Source organism: Toxotes jaculatrix, chromosome 3 (genome assembly GCF_017976425.1).
Source record: "Toxotes jaculatrix isolate fToxJac2 chromosome 3, fToxJac2.pri, whole genome shotgun sequence".
Lineage (NCBI taxonomy): Eukaryota > Metazoa > Chordata > Actinopteri > Toxotidae > Toxotes > Toxotes jaculatrix.
This window is the reverse complement of record NC_054396.1, coordinates 28,430,798-28,449,827: the sequence shown is the minus strand read 5'-3', so window position 1 is coordinate 28,449,827 and position 19,030 is coordinate 28,430,798. Positions and strand designations below refer to the sequence as shown.

The window sequence follows — 19,030 nt, the reverse complement described above, 5'->3', positions numbered from 1 at the left end:
TAAGCTGACTTGAAAAACCCTAAAGGCACTTTTATTCTGTGTGTGTGTGTGTGTGTGTGTGTGTGTGTGTGTAAGCACTCATGCTTACTTCCCTTTGGCTTGCGGACAGGTGTGTGGAGGAATTTGTGCACATGCATTTATGTATGTGTGTGTGTGTACATGCAAGTGATAGACATACTTCGTCATCAGCAAAAGCCATTAGTCAAACTAAAAAGTGTGTTTGTGTATGAATTATGTATAGGAACCAGCCATGCCTTTGTGTGTTTGTGTTTCTATTTGTGTACATGTGTGTGTGTCAAGAGGGTTTTTCGCACCAGAAAGAGCCGTTAGCAAACGTGTTGAGTCAGATTGTTGAGAATCAGATAGATGGAAGGGAAAGACAGATAGTAAGGAAAAGTGATGGAGACAAATGGAAAATAGAAAGAAAACAACAAGTGTTACCATGGCAACCTTAGGTTTCCTTGGAACCCCGACAGCCAATCACAGTATCTATAAGTCAGATTAAAAACTCTCATGGTTGGAAATCCTGCCCGTCAGTCAGAACACTGATCCAGCCAACTGTCTAACAGAAAGAAGGAGAGAGAGGAGGAGAGTAGGGAAGATGGAAAGAAATATAGATGGAGAGAAAGAGCTCACCCACGAAGCAGCTGCATCCCCCATACACACTTAGTATTCTTCTCAGGCTCGACAAAGTTAACTACTACACACACAGAAAGACACACACTGTCTCTCCAGCGTCTCCACCGTAAACAGCTCCCCTCCTCTCGTCCCCCAGCCTCTCTGGATAGAGGCAGGGCATTAAATTGGCCTTACATTTATTAACTTTGCTTCCTGCAGCCTCCCGAGGTTTGGCCCATTAGCATGAGCCAAGACGAGGCGGCCCTTCTATTCGTTGTGACTGTGAATCCAGAACAGCCGAGCCTCTAAATGGACTGTAAACAACCACGATAGAGCCAATTTCTACAAAACACAAGTCACTGACGCTCAGGGAACTGATCTTATTCCCATGGTGCCCATTTGTAGAATACACACCACGCTGTGGATAAGAAACTCTGCCATTATGAGAGGCACATCAAAAAAGGTGGAATCTCTTACTGTTGAGGCCTTATGTGATAGGTTATACTTTACATATACTTTCATAAGTATCCATAGAAACAAACTGTCTGTTGACATCATTTAACTTCTAAGTTCTATGACATATGATTCGTATACAGTGTCTGCATGTTGAAGTCATTGACTTGGAGCTTGTTTTATTACAGGTATGGTGATACAGGTGATTCATGTGGGATCAGTCTATGCCAAGAAAAAGATTGTATTCACCACATTTAACTTTTAACTTTTTAAATTGTAATGAGCGTAATTGATCTCAACAATAATAAACTCCTGTAGATCAGTTCAGTTTTTCTACATATTTTTTATTTATTCGTTTTTGTAGTTACTGAAGAACACAAAACACACCGGCTGCTTTGCGTTATGATGTGTTAACACGCATTCATTGTCAGCTTCTGAACAAGATAACCGCATGTACCTTCAATCAATCAATTCACTTATACACTGTGACCAATGAGAGAATCCAATAAAGGAGACGATCATGCAGATTGACAGCGGGGACATTTAGTCCGTCTCTCAGTCAGACAGGAAGCAGACAGAGATGTAGGAGAAGCAGGTGTGTTAAGTCTTGTGGAGAGATCCAGCTGAGAGACTCAGACCATCCATCATCCACTAACATTCATCTTCCCTGCTCCTTAACTTCATAAGCCAGGCCCCCAAACACACACACACACACGCATGCAGGCGCATGTATCAGTATACAGACACAAGCTCACATTAACAATGATATTAACAGACATTCAGCATATGAACAAAAATGGGCCTTTCTCCAGGGAGGTAACTTATGTCAGTGTTTGACAAACTGAAATCCTCTCGCACACAATGCAGCCACAATATTTTAGAAACACAATATCACGCTGGATCCACTCCCGTTCCCAGTTTGTCTCTGTGCCACCTTTCTCCATCATATTCTGACAATGTGACACCTACAGGTAGGTGTCACGCTGCCACGGCACCATTTATAAATCCACATGATCAGTTTTTACGCTGAATAAATAAAAGAAGTACTCAGCGACATCGGCAAGTGTGAACTTGATGCTATCAGAAACGTTGCACTCATACAGTTTTGATCACTGTATCCGTAGCTTGTCTCAACACAACCTAACTCGAGGCTTCGCACTGACATCGTAGCTGCTGTCGTCACTGTGGAGGTCTGAAGAGTCTCTGTAGAAACTAGGACTAAATGTATAATAACCACACAAACAACAAGATAATTAGTTCTGTGGTGACCTGCTCAACAAAGTTTGAGAAGAGTCAGCCCATAGCCAGATATAACTGGACTATCTTTGCTTTCTGACTTCCTTCCTTCCTTAGGGGAACTACCATAATAAATCAGAAACACAGACTTTGTAGAGGATTTCATGTTAATATGACCTGAAAAATCCAAAAAATCTGCATGAGCAATATCTTGGGAATGATTTTGTCAAATGCTTAAAGTGACAGGTGGTGTCGTCGGCAGCTCCTGTAGTCATCGTTTTTGATGAAGACAAAATGGGCCAACATGGGAAAGGGGCCAATCTCTGTATGACAAGTGGGTTAGATACGTACACTTACTACTGACAGCACATCATGGAGGGAAGAAAAGAGGAAAAGACAGGGGCAGTGAAGGAATGAAAAGAGCCGGAATAAAAGAAAGCACACTCCTCTTCAGGTGGTGACAGCCCATCAGAAAGAGGATGACAATAACAGTGAAAGCACAGAAACATCAAGTGTGTGAAAAAAAAAAAAATCAGGCCACTGGAAACACGAAAAGGCACAACACTAAGAACAATGATTTAACGATTAACAGGTGTGCCTTGTGTGCCTAATTCATTTGTTGAATTTCTTGCCTTCTTAATGTTTGAGACCATCAGTTTTGTTTTGCTGAAGTAACGGGGAAGAGTGTGTACTTTTGTGCTTTACGTAATTGGCTGCACATTGGTTGTGTACATGTAAACCCCCGCTTCAATGACGGCGTGCAGTGTGTCCATACCTGTGTGTGTCTCCGCTTCAATTATGTGTGGGCATGAACTGAGGATAATGGATGTAATGAGCATCCTACACAACAGCATATCGATCTTGATATTAATATTGTGTTTCTACATGTGCGTTCTGAGAGTAATCAGGCTGGTCAGTGTATACAAAATGGGACGAAATAAGAAACTAATAACATGGTCTCATGATCTCATTGATCATCTAAAAGACTAACAGTGCGACGGTGTGAATATGTGTAAGAGAAAGCTGTGTGTTTACTCCATGCCTCTAATCCACATGCTACAGTGTTTATAATTTTTTAGCCCATTAGCTGCAAATTGAATGCAGTTCCAGTCGTTGCTGACCAATTTCTGAAGCATGACAAATTATTTTAAGCTGATTTCCTGGATTGAAGACAGCTCATGGTTTCCACTCATTTTAGTTCATTATAAAAATCACTCCTCATAATACCTGTTTGATTAGTGAATGGTACAGAGAACCTTTATTTAACCATCTACTTTGTTGTTTATCATAAAATACCAAATTTACATCATCACTTTTATCGCATCAGTTCTGGTTTAGTGTTTGTCTCCTGGTTTGATTTTTCCACATCTCTCTGTTTGTCAGTTCAATGCTGTGTTTTCAGAATTGTCAGAACCAGAGAGAGCCTTCAGAATAGTCTCTGCTAAAATGGCACTACTGAGAAAAAGACACCTCGTGTTACCGTCGCTAACAGAAGTGAAGTGAGTTGTTCTCATTAATGGATTAGGGTACAGACAGAAAAATGAAACCTCTGGCCCAACCTTGGCCTGAATCTGGCCCACATACTGCCACATCTGGGCTGATTCCAGTGGTTCACCTCCAGCATTTACTGACAATCAGACGATTTTCTCTGTGTGTGTGCCAGAATTGGTCCAGATGTGGAAGAAGCATCTGACAATCATGCTGTGTATAGTCCATACTCGGGCTGTGGAGTGCATATTGGGCCAGAAGAAAAAAAGCATGGGGCCCACGGATTATTATTTTTGCTATCTGTATCTTAACTATTCAGAATATACGAGTTAGTAAGTAAAACCTGAAAATAGCTGTAACCAGTGGCGGCCTGTAAGGAAACTCACATTATCCTTGGAAAATGTTCAGCCACCAAAGAGACAGTTTGTGGAGCGGACAAAGCTTCCATCAAAGATGGCTGACCCTGCTGATTTTGAAATGTTTCACTCAGAAACTAAACAATCATAAAAAAAAGGAAGAGGTGGCTCAGTTAATTATTGCTGAGGGGATGATCCTGCCGTTTACCACAGGTTAACTAAACAGTCCGTCTCTCTCTTCTCTCCACAGGAAACCAAAATCAACTGTGTCCGCCTGGCTAACAAAGGTATGAGCACCCTTCCACTGATACCCAGCATGCAGTTAAAGCTGACATGATATTATCTGTATATCTCCTTTGACTTTAAATGTCTTAGTGAAGTTCATTTTAAAGGTAGCGTGATTACATGACCCCCTAGAATAGGAGTTTAGTGTTACTGATGTGTTAGGTGAGATAAACACACACACACACACACACATACACACACACTCTATCGAAAGAGGTGAACCCTCAACCTTTAGCCCAGGCTACCCTACATCCCAGTCATGTTATCCTGCATGCTTTCGCCGCATAGCATTCTTTCTCCATCTCTTCTCTCCTAATCTTTCTCTTTCATTGCCCTTTTCCTTCTCACATTCTCCCTCTTTTTTCTCTATCCCGCTCTCTCTTTTTCCCTCTCATACTGCATCCATGTTGCTCATCAGTGTATAAAGTGGAACCTCAGGGCCATTACATACTGATTGACCACATTCATTAAACCCGATGGATGGAGGGCTAAAGCGTTAGCCCCAGAACCCATTTCATCCTATTCTGTTTTGCTTTCCCCACGTCTCCCATCTTTATTTGCTGCTCATCTCAAGCAAATACACCCATTTGTGTGCTAGGCAATGTGCACTGAAAGCTTTTCAGCTTGCTATTGATTTTCCACACCTTGTCTCTTTTTTCAATTTTATTTTTTCATCTGCATCAAACATTGATTTGATTTTCCCACATCTCCTTTCTTTGTCCTCTGTCTATCTTACGCTCTTATTATTTCTCTTCTGCATCAAGCATTTATTGCTCATTTGTGCATATTCTTTCTTTTATATCCTTTTTTTTCTTGCTCCATCCATTTCCAGTCTGTGTTTTTTTTTTTTTTTTTTGAGTGGGAAGTACTGTGGGTGGAGGTCTACAGTGTGTAGACACTGCTCTCTGTCTGTGTGCCTGTGTGTGTGCTTGGGAAAAGACATGCTTTTAACTTTGTGGCTGTCTTTCATATTACAAAATGCTAACTTCTTAATATGTAGAATTATCAGTGTTCCCAAAACAAACTTCAAATCTACTTGAAATGTACTTTTTTAAAGTTTCTGGTATGTGGGCAGTGTTCTGAGGCAATGCAGATGGCTAATTTTGCAAATGCCTATGACTAATTTTGCTGCAATACCTGCTATCCACTCACGACAGCCGCTGATCTCATTGATAAATGCCACTCGCCTGGTTCAGTGTGTTCTACTTCGTGAACTCAGCTGGCATACATTTACATTTTGAAATAAAAACCCACAGGCAGTAATTTGGGGCAGAATCAAAATTTTGTTATACAAAAATCTGTCACAGGCAAAGAATCAGATCCGACTGTAACCTAACGGGCAGAGCCAAAGAACCATGTTTCTGGCCACGATATGGAGGCATGCAGTACACTGAAGAGGTGATGAGGAGAAAAAAAGGAAGGAGAAAATGTACGATAGTCATTCCTAGTGCTCGTGTCACAAACTGAAAAGCCACGCTGTGCATTATATCTAAGATGACCTTCCATGCTCATGTCTTCTGGCCTGCCAAGATCGTCTTAATGCTTTTCCTTCTTTAAACCTAATGGCAATGCTAGATATCAATTAAAGTCTGTTACCTCTGCTCTCAATCTGTGTGCACAGTCTATTAAATGGTGGCTGATTTTGATTCATGCTGCGTCACCAGATTATATCCTGCACGGAAACAGGCCTAACCATAAATTAATCTAAGCACAAACAAACTTTAAAAGATTGATTATGATTTCAACACATTTTATCTTATTTTCTTTTTGTACAGTAAGTGGCCGTTGTATATATGTGATAATACACACCAAGGTTTCCTGATAAAGAAACTGAAAGACCTGGGAGGAAACCGGCTTATCAACCTCTACCTCATTCATTCTTTGGTTATATCAGTAGACTTTGCCATGCACCATTGCTTCTTTGCAGCTGAACTTGTGGGCTGCCTTACTTGCCCTGAAAACCTGGTTCTTTGGATTGCCCAACTGAGACGGTATTTAACCAGTGAGATTATTTATACACTATGCCTCTGAGAAAATGTAGACAAGAAAACCTTTGGATAAAACGTCTCACAGTTGATTATCACCCTGTCACCATACAAGTCATCCAACATTCAAAGCTGATAAGTAACAGTGAGGGACAACTTCAGCCAATTAGTTGCCTCAACATAGTTGCTATGAACAAATCTGAACAAATCACAATCTGAGAATAAACAAACAATTTGTTTTTGCCTTTGGTGAAAGTATTATCTGATCTGATTGGTGAACTAAACCTTTGCAGCAGGACCCAGAGGCCAGAATATGTCTTTGCACCGACTTTGCCACGCCACAAAGTTCATACTTTTTTTTCTTTCCACCATCACTTCATTTCTTTTCTCTTCCATTTCCTACTCCCTTTGTTTTTACTGACCCGTCAAGCCAGGCTGACTCCACAGTCTCAAATGTTAACCCCCTGCACCACATCTGCGTTCACTGACTCACTCCTTGGTACTAAACATCCTCACCAGCAGCACATTTGTTAGGCCTTTTCCTGGTAATGGGCCAGTCAAGATGCTCGTTGACACATAAGAACAGTCACATCCCAGTTCACATCCTGAGTGCTAGTTGTCCTATTGATCTCAATGTTCTAGTGTTATCTCTCACCACTGCAATTTCTCTCCTCTAAGACAGATTGTGCAATTGAAAACCAGGGAGATCTAAACCTTGATGAAATGGATAAAGGAAACTATACGTCTATTTTTCTTAGACTTTTTTCTTCTTTTTTTTCCTTTTTTGTTGTTGTTTGTTTTCTCTCTTCCCTCTCTTTCTCATGCTTTCCGGCGGGGACGTGCGGCCCTTGGCCTTAGTGGTAATAGGTAGGGGACAAATAACAACGCCGTACATTCTAGTCATCCCAAGCGAAGGTGATTATTGCTTTATAGGCAGAATATTTTCCTCCCTATGTTATATCTTTTCATCACGGTACAACCATAAACACGACACAAACCCCTTTTTCATTTTGGTTGTCCCCCTGCCTTAAACCCCCAGCCCCTTCTTCTCTTTCCTCCTTTGTTTCTTGACTTTTCTGTTTTTACTCTTTGGTTTTTGTCTCCTTTTTATTGCCATCTTACTGCATTTGTTTGCATGTCTGCTCTGCTTCGAGTGTCGCTGGCTGTGTTTGAACGTCCTCTTTCTCTATGTCCTGCACACACACACACACACACACACACACACACACACACACACACAGACAACAATGGATGGTGGTGATTTCCTTCTACATAGTATTAAGTACATTTCCCTCCCTTGAGTGATCAGCTTTGACTTCTCCGTCTTAGGTTTTCATCGTTGATACAACATGCACTTTAACATTTATTTAAAATAATGTGAGATACAAATCACATACAATATAATCTGTGATGCTGACGTGTTTATTGAAGGTCATTATCATAACTCTCCAATCTCTACAACCAGTTTCAAGGCAAATTTGCACCGATGCCATTTGAAGTGGCACCAAGAGTAGACGTGATAATTTAGCTACCAAGAATACACCTCTGACTTTTTGGATTTAAACATTCTGCTGTCTATCAGCTTTGTAGTTACAGTCCAACTCTTTAACTCTTTAGGTGTGACATTCTTTAATTTGGCAGAGTACACATTCAGAATTGGTTGTTTAAGAGGTGGATTGATTTCAGTGGTGTTTGGTTTGGGATGAACCCAAAACCAAACTCAATCAATCCACCGAACATGATCCTCCACTGATCACTGACGCCACTTCCCTCTGAATCACTCCTCGGCCGAAATACACACTCTGCAACTCATTGCTTACCATCTTGCTTTCATTTGTAAGTCCCTGGCATTTGTTGTGACTTATCTAATACTGTACATAGTGACACTTTAAATGTGTGCCTGGCTCACAGACTTAGCAAGTCACTAAACATTGAACTGTTGGAAATGGGAGGTCAAGCCACTGAAGCAGCACTGATCTGGAACACTGGGACAAATTTTAAAAAATGAAGTACGTTTTCTTTCAAATGCAAGGCCACTTGCATTTGAAAGAAAACGTACTTCATTTTTTAAAATTTGTTCCTAAGATCAGGAGACTGTTTTCAAACCTCTGACCTTCGCCAGCAAAGCTACACTCAAGAAGGCATTTAAATACATAAATAAGTGACACTGCATAATGAGATATACGACCTTTAAAAGATCACCAATTAATTTGTGTCACCAATACCTGATGAAAATGTTCTGATGTGAAGTAAAATCTAATATTTCTTATTACTGAAGTTATTGGCTGTCATAAGACGTAATGAGAATGAGTCCTTTATAATAAAACCATTTCATTTCTCTGTGATTTATTTAGTGCAGCCGTTCTTTAAAATCCAGTCATCTGCTTTCAATAAAAACACAGCAGCTAAACATTGTTTACTGCACTTTGTCAAAAACACATCTATGCTAATCCTTTTAGGCTTTTATTTAACAACTCAGAGACGTGATAGCGGAATATGAATGTCATTCAGCGATACAACAATCAAAATGTTGATGTGAACAATGGGGACAAAACAGGGAATCAGCCAGCCGCGAGCATCATCGTAAACTGCTGTCACAGTTCTTTGTCAAGACTATGAGATGACTTCACATGAATACAATAACACTTATTGTCCTGAGGGAAATTGAGGCTGCAAGGCCCAGTACAAAGAATTATGCATATCATGCACAACTGTGGACACAGGTGAAATCCTAAATTGAATAAATACAGATTGTATTCATATGAAGCGGGATAATTTCCTCCATGCAGATGAAAGCAGAAAACCTCTGTGTGCATTAAAACGGCATTTCATTTTAATGCAGCAACATTTCACAGCTTTAAAAATAAACACTTCATATACTAGACTTACCAGATAATAAATTAAAATTAATAATAATAATAACTGCATTCCTCGTGTCCAGTGGCCCATTTGTCCATGCTGTCAAATGATTACATGGTCATAGCACTCTATAGACAAGATGAAACACATGTATTCATAAAGGCGAACACAAGCACAATTCAAGATGATGTATTCAACTGCAATCAGTCTGAGCAACATACAGCACTGTGATTCATCTCCTAACCCTCATCCACTCTCAGTCACCTGTATTCTAAGTATTCTCATTGTATTCTCTCTCAGTGAGAGCAGCTAAAGCCACTTGCTTAACCCTCTGTATGTTGTGTAAACCCAGAGGACTGAAAGATAATGTTAACGATCCCACTTCTACACTGTGTCTGGGCTCAGTTCGACTCACTTTCAGCTCAATCTCTGAGTGAAATCGGAAAGTGGAATTTGTCAGCTCTTGTTTTGCTTTCACCAAATCTAGCATCCAAAAATTGTGTAACATAGTTTCCCAAATATAAAACACGCAGTTGCACGACAGTATTAACGGCAGTGTCTGTTAATGGTCCGGTGAATGTGACTCCTATAAAATTTGAAGTCCGTCCACTTTTTGAACAGATTGATTTGAAAGTAAAACGAACACAGCCCTGGTTTTATATTACACTCCCTCTGTGCAGCACTAGCCAGGTGGCAGAAGTCCCACTTCGTTCATCTCTCCTACCACAGTCCTTCAGAAATTCATATTTCAGCTATTATGCAGTAAAACCCAATTAGTCTCTTTAACACTAATGAGTAAAGCTGAGTTTACACTGCAGCTTAAACTATCCCATTTCTCTCACATTCCTTTCACATGAGACACAAATCTGATCGTTTTCAAACCAGTTTGAACAGACATGGCCTACATGAAATCACTGTCAGTATTCTGTTCTCGTCCATGTACATATGACTTATAGAATAATATCACGGACCACGTAACCTGTGTAAAATTTATGGTTGAACACTCACTCAAATCAGCATTTGTCAGTGCTGCCATGGTGGTAATAAAATCCTGCTCATGGGAGACAGCTGCCATCATTTTGCAACAGAACAAGGCAGTTAAAAAAAAAAAAAAAAAACTTCACTGAGTAAAATATCAAACCCAGTGACTGAAAATGCCTTTGCTACACTCTTGGCACACTTATCTCTTTAATATGCCATCGTATCAGTTCTGAGTTGCATCATCCGAACTAAGTCAGATATGAGTAATGCTGAACTGAACAGGAGGGTCTGCAGTCTGAGCGCAGCTTCAGTATCTCATATTTGTTAATGTTTTGAGGGGGCAGTGATTTTACAAGTCATGTCTGTTTTGTTTTTTTTTTTTCCTTATTGTGGCTCAGTGCAGCAGACAGCATGCACTGATAAGTGGGACTTCTGTATTGGCAGTGTCTGTATGCCCCGCACGCATTCAGGTTCTGCAGTTCACAGGAGCATCAAACCCGGCCCCTGTCATCCATACTCTGGTATTAAATGTCAGCTTCAATTCCCATTACCATTAGTCCTGAGGTCGATTATAATTGGTGGTGTACAGAGCCGTGTTGTAACTGACTCTGGCGCTGTGCAATACTGATGCAACATGTGGCTTGCTATCAGTACGTGCGTTCGTGTGTGTGTGTGTGTGCGTGTGTGTAATGCGAATGTGTGTAACTGAATAGCAAAAGTCAAATGTAGAAGGAATCATACCTGAATTATCTTTGTCATTAACCTACACTTCCTCACACACACACACAAGCCTACACCAACACAAACACACACTGTTCTTCACAACCTATCCTCCTCCTGTTTTCCCATCACCAAGTGCTGCCTGCTTGCTGCTTAGTGAGTCACTTTGCCCTCTGAATTTGCAGCAGATTGAGTCAGACTGTTAAAAGAAAAAAAAAAAAAACTCCTTAGGGATGTTTGTAGGTGAATATGTATGATGTGTAATGTGGTATTTTAAGGGCACTATACCAGTCAGCAATGGATGAAATGTCGTTGAAGCTGTACAGGGAGCAGGCAGGGTTTCAACTTTGTCTACAGCTGACAGAGAAATATGGAAGGAGAGAAACTGGGAGACAGAGAAAGTAAAAGAGAAACAGACCATATTCCAGAGAGGCAAAGAAATAAAACCCAAGAGAGAAGGAGAGAATCAAAAGCAAAGAGAGACAGGAAGTGACAGAAACCAACTTGAAGAAAATCAGAGAAAAGAAAAATACAGATCCAGCAGTGAAGGCAGACTCAGGCTCAAGGATTTTTTGGGGTGTTTTTTTTCTTTCCGTCCATCTGTAGCATTGTGTATGCAGACAGGTGTACCATGCCTCGGTGTCTGCCAGACAGACCTTGTGGCAAATTGTTGTCTTATGCTAAGTTCGCCCTTCCAACTCCACTATGAATTTTCCATCTGCTCCACAGCATAGCAACAAAATGTTCACTTGTCCCCACGTAAATCTGACCAGATCATAAAGTACTCACCAGCATCTGGGGACAGAGAAGAATAAAGAGGGGTGGAAAGACACAGAGAAGACGGATAGTTAGACAGACAGATTTTTTTTTTCTGTGCTGTTACAAATCGAGTCAGTCACCTAAAGCGTTGATTCACTTCAGTAAAAATGACTCAGTGAGATCATGCACTTATCTCGCCCTGGGGTTTAGAAGGACCTTTGTTTGATCCCGAGAGTAACACAACTTTGAGCAAGAGTAAAGTTACTTAACTTTTCAGTGACTGTATCTATGACTTAAAATGCAAGATTGTGGAATAAGCAATGGAAAAACAGTTTTCAGGTTGTCTGTCCGTCCATCCATCCTGTGCTCATGAACCAGATTCCACCTTAAAAATGACATTTTTATCAAATTTGGCACAAACGTTTATTTGGACGTAAGTATGAATTGATTAGATTTATTGTGACAAAATTTCACACAAACATCTAAAAGGATAAAAGTTCGCCATGACATAATAATGCTTTGCAAAAACACTTAATGCTACTTCATGCTCCTCCAAAGTCTTCTCTACTTTTATGAGTGAGGACAGACATGGATGCAAACTGCAACTTGATGGACTGGCAGAGGCATACAACTGCAGATTCTAGTTTGTGCTATATTTGGTGGCCTCTGTCTAAAAAAAAAAAATTTTTAAAATACAGCTCGTGAGTGAAAACAGCAGCATTACATAACTTTTGCTGTTGTTTGTTCTGCTTGTTCTGTTTCATTTCTGCCTCCAAATAAATGTTTATGATTTTTGGGTCACTTGGACTTATGGGGCTCCACTGTCGTATAAATGTGCCAGCACTCCAACGTTCCAGTGTCATTCTAACCCAGAAGTAAATAGACCAAAACTACAGCAATTAATGCCAACAATAAAAAGGAAATGATTTGAAAGTTTCAGTGAGTCATGCTTTTGATGACCCGCAGGGAAAAATGCCAGCAATTACCACTCGATAATTGCATCACGGTATATCGCTGCCTTTCAGGAAACATTCTCAATTTCAGAGCACAAGCTCCCCCCGTGCTGGATTTCTGAAAAAGACTCTGAACTTAAACAAGCTAATAAAACCTGAGTTGTTACTAATGTGACCTTGGCACAAAAAGCTCAGCTTCTAAAGCTTGGAGCAGCTGTTTTGTGTTGGTTGTGCATCAGTTTGAGCAGTCTTCATAAAACAAAGTTAATCTATTTTGCATTGTCATATGCTGCTGAATACTGTATATTCTGCCTGATTGGCATTTATGGAGAAAGTGATGAGTAACTGTGAGATAATTTAGTTTTAAGTGTAAATCCACTGCGCTGACATTAGCTTCATAATTGATTTTTTTTTTTCCCTGCTCATTTATTGGAAGTCACTCAGACTGAGTTGTGTGGTTTGTCACCTAAGTTCCAGGCTGTGTTTTATAGCCTGAAGGCCTAACCCTCCCTGCAGGCCTTCCTGCTTTTGTGGCTGTCAGCTTACAGCAGCTGTGTCCTAACCTGCAATTCACTTTGGCCTTTAGCCGTGTTACTTTGTCAGAAACAAATTCCCTTCGAGAGGGAATCAAAGTTCCAATCGAACACAACGTGTTTGTGTATCCCGGTAATTGATTTGGTCATCATTTGACATGTTGCACTGCATTTTGGGATTGTTTTCGGAAAATGGCTAGAGCGGGGATATGGAAGCTGTCATGTAGCTGTCAGCAGGTCAGGACTGGGGAGAGGATGGATGATACATGCAGTATGATACACACACTCACAAACACGCAAAACTGTCATGCATTGCCACACAAAAACACTCAGTACATGCTATAGATTAATCTCCTACTTAAAAGCTTTAACTTTCCGTCTTTTTCATATAAACAATGATGCCAGGATAAAAAATGTAGACTTTAATTCATACAAACATCACGTATCAAATTCACTCTTAATTGTTAAATATGAAGGAGCCAGAAAGAAGCTGTACATTAAATATTTTGTCCTTTTTCTGTTTTTTTTTTTTTTTTTTTTCAGTTTACAGTATAATGTATATTGTCAATATAACAGTCACACACACGCACACACACACACACTCACTCACTCCAAAAAGCTCCACAGGGACCAGATGATGGAGCATATAATTCGTTTTAGTTCTTAAAAGCTCTAAAGTACTTAGTAAACCGTGTCCTGATGACCTTAAAATTAATGTCAGCATTAATGGAAACTAGTGTGTGTGTGTGACAGAGAAAGAGAGGGATTGAGAGGCAACTTTTAGCATTGGCCCCTATTGTTTACTAAGTTATGGAGACTCAAGATATGTTAATTCATCATCAACTGACCACACGCACATTCAAACACACACACACACACACACACACACACACACACACACAAACACACACACACACACATTCACAAGGCTAGATAGAACCACATTCACAAAGGCACCCAGTGCACGCACACTGATACACAGGTGCATTATTTCATACTGACACACACACACACACACACACACACACACACACACAGATATTCAGAAACACAGTCAAAGGCACATTTAAGAAAAGATATGCACACACACTGAGACACAGCGCTGTGGCAGCATAGTTCAGATTAGTAATCCTGTTAAACACACTCAGCCATGCTAACGCTAATCCACAGAGGATGCACCCCACAGCTGCTGACAAACAATACCTAAAAGCTAAACCTTCACATCAACCCCCGACACACACAAATACACACGCCAGCAACTGCAGGCTTACATAACCTGCATAACACACATGCACTTTGAAGATATGTACATATCTTTTACATTAGATTTACACGCACAAATACTGCAGCAAATCCCAAATATAGACTTTATTAACTTTTATTTTTCTTTCCATTTTAATAGATTAGACAGTAGATGTGAAAACAGCAAGAAGGTCAGTCACTGCATGCACATTCAGACCTGACACAAACACACTGATGCAACAAAAACAGAATAAAGAGGAAAGTTCATGTGTTTGCATACACACACTCTGCAGCTATGCTCAAACAACGATCTGTACCTGTGACACACACACACACACAGAGGGAAAAAAAAGCATTTAATATGCCATTCAGGGCTGCTGCAGTGCGTTGGTAGCTAGGAGAATCAATCTTCTCCCCATTTGGATGAGATTATGTTTTTAATATCTCTGGTTTTACCCATAATTCCTCCCTGATAATTTTATCATGCTCTCCAAGTAGGGGAAATAAAAAGGAAAAAAAGAAAGTGCGGAGAGAAATGTATAAATGAAAAGGATATTACACAAGTGCACACATACATACCCACGATGCTGGTGTGCATTTAGCAACACACGGAACTCTTGGGGATTAATGCCTGTTGAGTGCAATCAATATCATCACCAGCTCACTGTTGTCACAGTTATACTGGCAAACACTGAGAAAGTGTCCTGTGAGGCATGTATCCCTCTTCTCTTCTGCATTAAGACAGAATACAGCAGAAACACATTTGCGTGCTCCAGCTCAGTCCTTCATTTTCTCTCAGCTTCAGTCAGGGTTTATGTAAAGTCATTTTCATCCTGCTCAGACAAGTTTTCAACATAAACAGAAGAAAAACAACATGTTAAAGTAACAGTGTTCAACATTTTCAACACAGACAAATGAAAGTTACATCTAGCATATGGGCATTTTTTCTTTTTTATGAGAGTACTCTCCAACATTGTAGAGTATAATGAAATAATCCAGAGTCTGCATTCCACTTCGCCATGGTTAATGTGAAGGGAAAATATTTGAACAGTGTATCCGTGTTCCTGAACCAAAAGAAATACACAAAAAAGACATTAAGGGTTCAAACTAAGTTCATCTCTCCTCTGCTTCACCTTCGGCTTCATTTCCAAGTTATAATCTATTGACTGAATAGTCTGTCTGAACACAGACTTTGAACAAAACCTTGATTGTCTGTTATTCTAAGATGCTAAGCTAACATTCAACAATGTATTTAGATGGAATACTCTACCATATTTTTCTCAGTATCAGTAAGTGTGCATTGTTTAGCATTGCAGTATCCCTTCCCACCATATTTATGAGCTAGAGAGTCAGTATCTGTGTGTATATATTCCCCATAGCCACCAGTAACCGTGTTGCTGTCTGCACAGTGTTCCCCTGGTAGGACGGCTTGTCATTGTGAAGGCCAAGTGGTTGTGAATTCTGGCGCCTACAGAGACTTCAGAGCAGTTTTACCTCTCAGATCGATATTTCATGTGGTTCTCCTGGGAGGATTTTACAGGAAAAATACAGAATTTAAAGACCCTCTTCTGTCCATTACCACGTAGACCCTCCCTGCTCCTTCTCTGTTCATTTCTTCTGCACTACATATAAAGATGAGCAATGTTGTCTTCAGCAATAACACAGATTCATGGACAACCTGATAGTGGATATAAGTGAGCATGAGGATTTGTGTTACTTTAGGTACTACCAGTACATTTTAGGAAGCATATTCCATTTCATTTTATAAAAACTAAGTGATCCTTTATTCTGTTAATACATGTTTAAGATTTGCCACTGTACGCTATGTTTTCATTAAGAAAACATATCAAGTTTTAAAACTACACTTGCACATCTTAATTTTCCTTGCCACATAATTCCGTTGCTCATGGCAACACTACCTACTGTACGCACTCGGCGAAGACAGTTTCAGCTTGAGACGGATAAAGAGTAATGATCTTGAGTAATTTTGGAGACTTTTTGATCACCAGAGAAATTAAAAATGTCTGTAACTGTGTATTTTACAATGCCCCGCTTGATATTTCCATTTGTGAAAAAAATAAGGAGAGTCACCTGGCCGGATAAATAGTTTAGGTACAGGATGAGGCCATCTTCTGTTCCAACTCGTTTTTTTTTTTTTTTTCGATGACTCGACGTGTGCCAACAAAATAATACCCACACCAGCTGCCAGTACCTGTGGCAAGACAGCAAAATGGATCCATAAATTGTACATACTTACAGGCCACCTGTTATCTTGCAGTGACAATACAATTCTAATTGAGGCCACGGTATCCTCCATATTGCGTTTGCACCAGTTGTCAATCAATCCTATTCTGCTGTACCGATTTGCTTCGTCTCGTTTTTTACCCTCTTGTAATGGACACAGTCGCATTAGATCACTTCTCCGCTGCCCCGGTCAGAGCCCTGTCACGGTTTGCCTGATTGGCTGAGTGGCTCCCAAACTGGCCAATCACAATGTTAAATGGAGCTGAACCCGCTGCCAGGTGGGGTCCTCTACTGTTACATTATGAACTGTTGAACCCAATCAGCACGTGGGCTGGTGAAGTGTGAACAAATGGGGTCGTGCTGTAATGTGTCAGGTGATACATATTGTGGATCACTCAGGGGGGAAATTGAGGTTTAATACACCTGTGGGGTGATTACCAGGGCACAGACTACACGGGAACGTGTGAACTTGTCTCTTGCATGGCCGCTCGAGGCTCTCATGTAACTGTAATGTGCTTGACAGACAGACAAGCGGAAATTCACACTTCTAGACCCCTCTGCTGATTATCAGAACATGTCCTGCCTTGGTTATTTTCCAATGGTGTTAATGGCTCAAAAACAAAGGGCTACATTTTTCTGCATATCAGGCCTGATTGTCTAAAAATTAGTTGGTTAAGTTAATATTTAGCAACCAGAGAAGTCACTGCTTGCACCAGAAATGTAAAGTTTAGGGTTGGTGTTCAAAATATGTGCTTAAATCTATCACCACATAATATTCATTTCGTCCTGAAATTCGATTTATTGTCCTTTGCCATGTGCCAGATAGTTTATATACAGCTGCACTGTTTCATTAAATAATTCTTTACCATATTAAGACATTAAATAGACTAAAGGGTGATGGGAGCACACAAGGTAGATGCTCCCAAAAAGAGATTTATTGAGTACAGCCACATATTGACATCACGTTACCAATGCAGCTCACATAGTAACAGGATGTGTTATCACTCTATACTGAAAATAATTTCTTTATCTGAAGGTATCAGGTATCACTGACAACATAAGGCTAATGTATATTTCAAAACAAAATGCTGCTCAGACTGTCTGAGAGCGTTGAAGAGCACCTTTCCAAAATCTGGATGAGGGGTAACTTTCCAAAACAGAGCCACCCTGCCTTTCTATAGCAACCGGTTAGGTTAGCGCTGTTGTGGAACTAATCACAGCTTCAAGAACCGTTGCACATATTTTGTCCGACCACGTTCGTCACACATTATGACACAGTTTCTGTTCTCGTCAGAGCTGAAGTGGCAGTCTGCTTCAAGCAAATATATAAAAAAAAAAATTTAAAATAGGATCCATGGGTGGCACGGTGGTGCAGTGGTTAACACTGCAAAAGCGTTCCAGGATCGAACCCTCTGTCTCTTCTGTGCGGGGTTTGCGTGTTCACCCTGTGCCTGCGTGGGTTTTCTCCGAGTACTCCGGTTTCCTTCCCACAATCCCCAAAAACATGCACATTAGGTTAATTGGCTACTCTAAATTGCCCCTAGGTGTGAGTGTGTGCGTGAGTGGTTGTCTGTCTTTGTGTGCCGGCCCTGTGACTGGCGACCAGTCCAGGGTGTACCCCGCCCCCATTGTCAGCTCCCCGCGACCCTGACGGATCAAGCGGTATAGAAGATGAGTGAATGTCACTGAGTGACTTTAATCAAGCACTCAATCAGCATTGAAACGTATAAATTCTTTTTAAAAATCCTGGTTCATTCTTAACTACCACTCTACAGTTTAATTGGCACGGAGGACGGTGGAAAGTCTGCCCTTCATCTTTTTTTTCTGAGTAAATTTTCAGCTTTGAGATATTGTAGCTCCTCTTGAACAGTTGTCTAAGAGTAACATTTTTTTTTTAATCTCACATAAAACATTCAGGATCCACTTAATGTACTATTTTTTTTTTTTACTAAGAAATATCCACTATCCACTTTCAAAAAGTACAGCACTTAATACTGAACTCCACCATTAAAATGTCTATTTGACATCTCATTTCCATTGAAAACACGCAGGGAAAGAAAAGGCTGCATTTCCTCAGCATTAACACGTAGGACGGAGAGTGACAGATGTATTTTCTTAATTTTGACTTTTTCAGAGGTGGCGTACCGTAGCTTCAAGACCTGGACGCTGTCTGTGATCAGGTTACAAAGACGGTGAACGTGTTGAAGGCGTTCAGGGTTTTTAAAGGAACAACATCTCATCACTGCAGTCATTGTGGACTATGGCAGCTATTACAGAGCGTGCCAAGGTTAGGTGCTTAAGCCTTTAGCTCAGTGAAT

The 19,030-nt window shown here is 40.4% G+C and overlaps 1 protein-coding gene across 1 annotated transcript in view; it reads left to right on the top strand.

Annotated features, from left to right (window-relative positions):
• ptprt (protein tyrosine phosphatase receptor type T) overlaps nt 1–19,030 on the top strand; it is a 216,002-nt gene that overhangs the window by 90,649 nt on the left and 106,323 nt on the right. The window contains exons 10-11 of the mRNA XM_041033529.1: nt 4,402–4,438; nt 7,280–7,354. Coding sequence (XP_040889463.1) covers nt 4,402–4,438; nt 7,280–7,354 — 112 coding nt within the window. The remainder of the gene's footprint in view (nt 1–4,401; nt 4,439–7,279; nt 7,355–19,030) is intronic.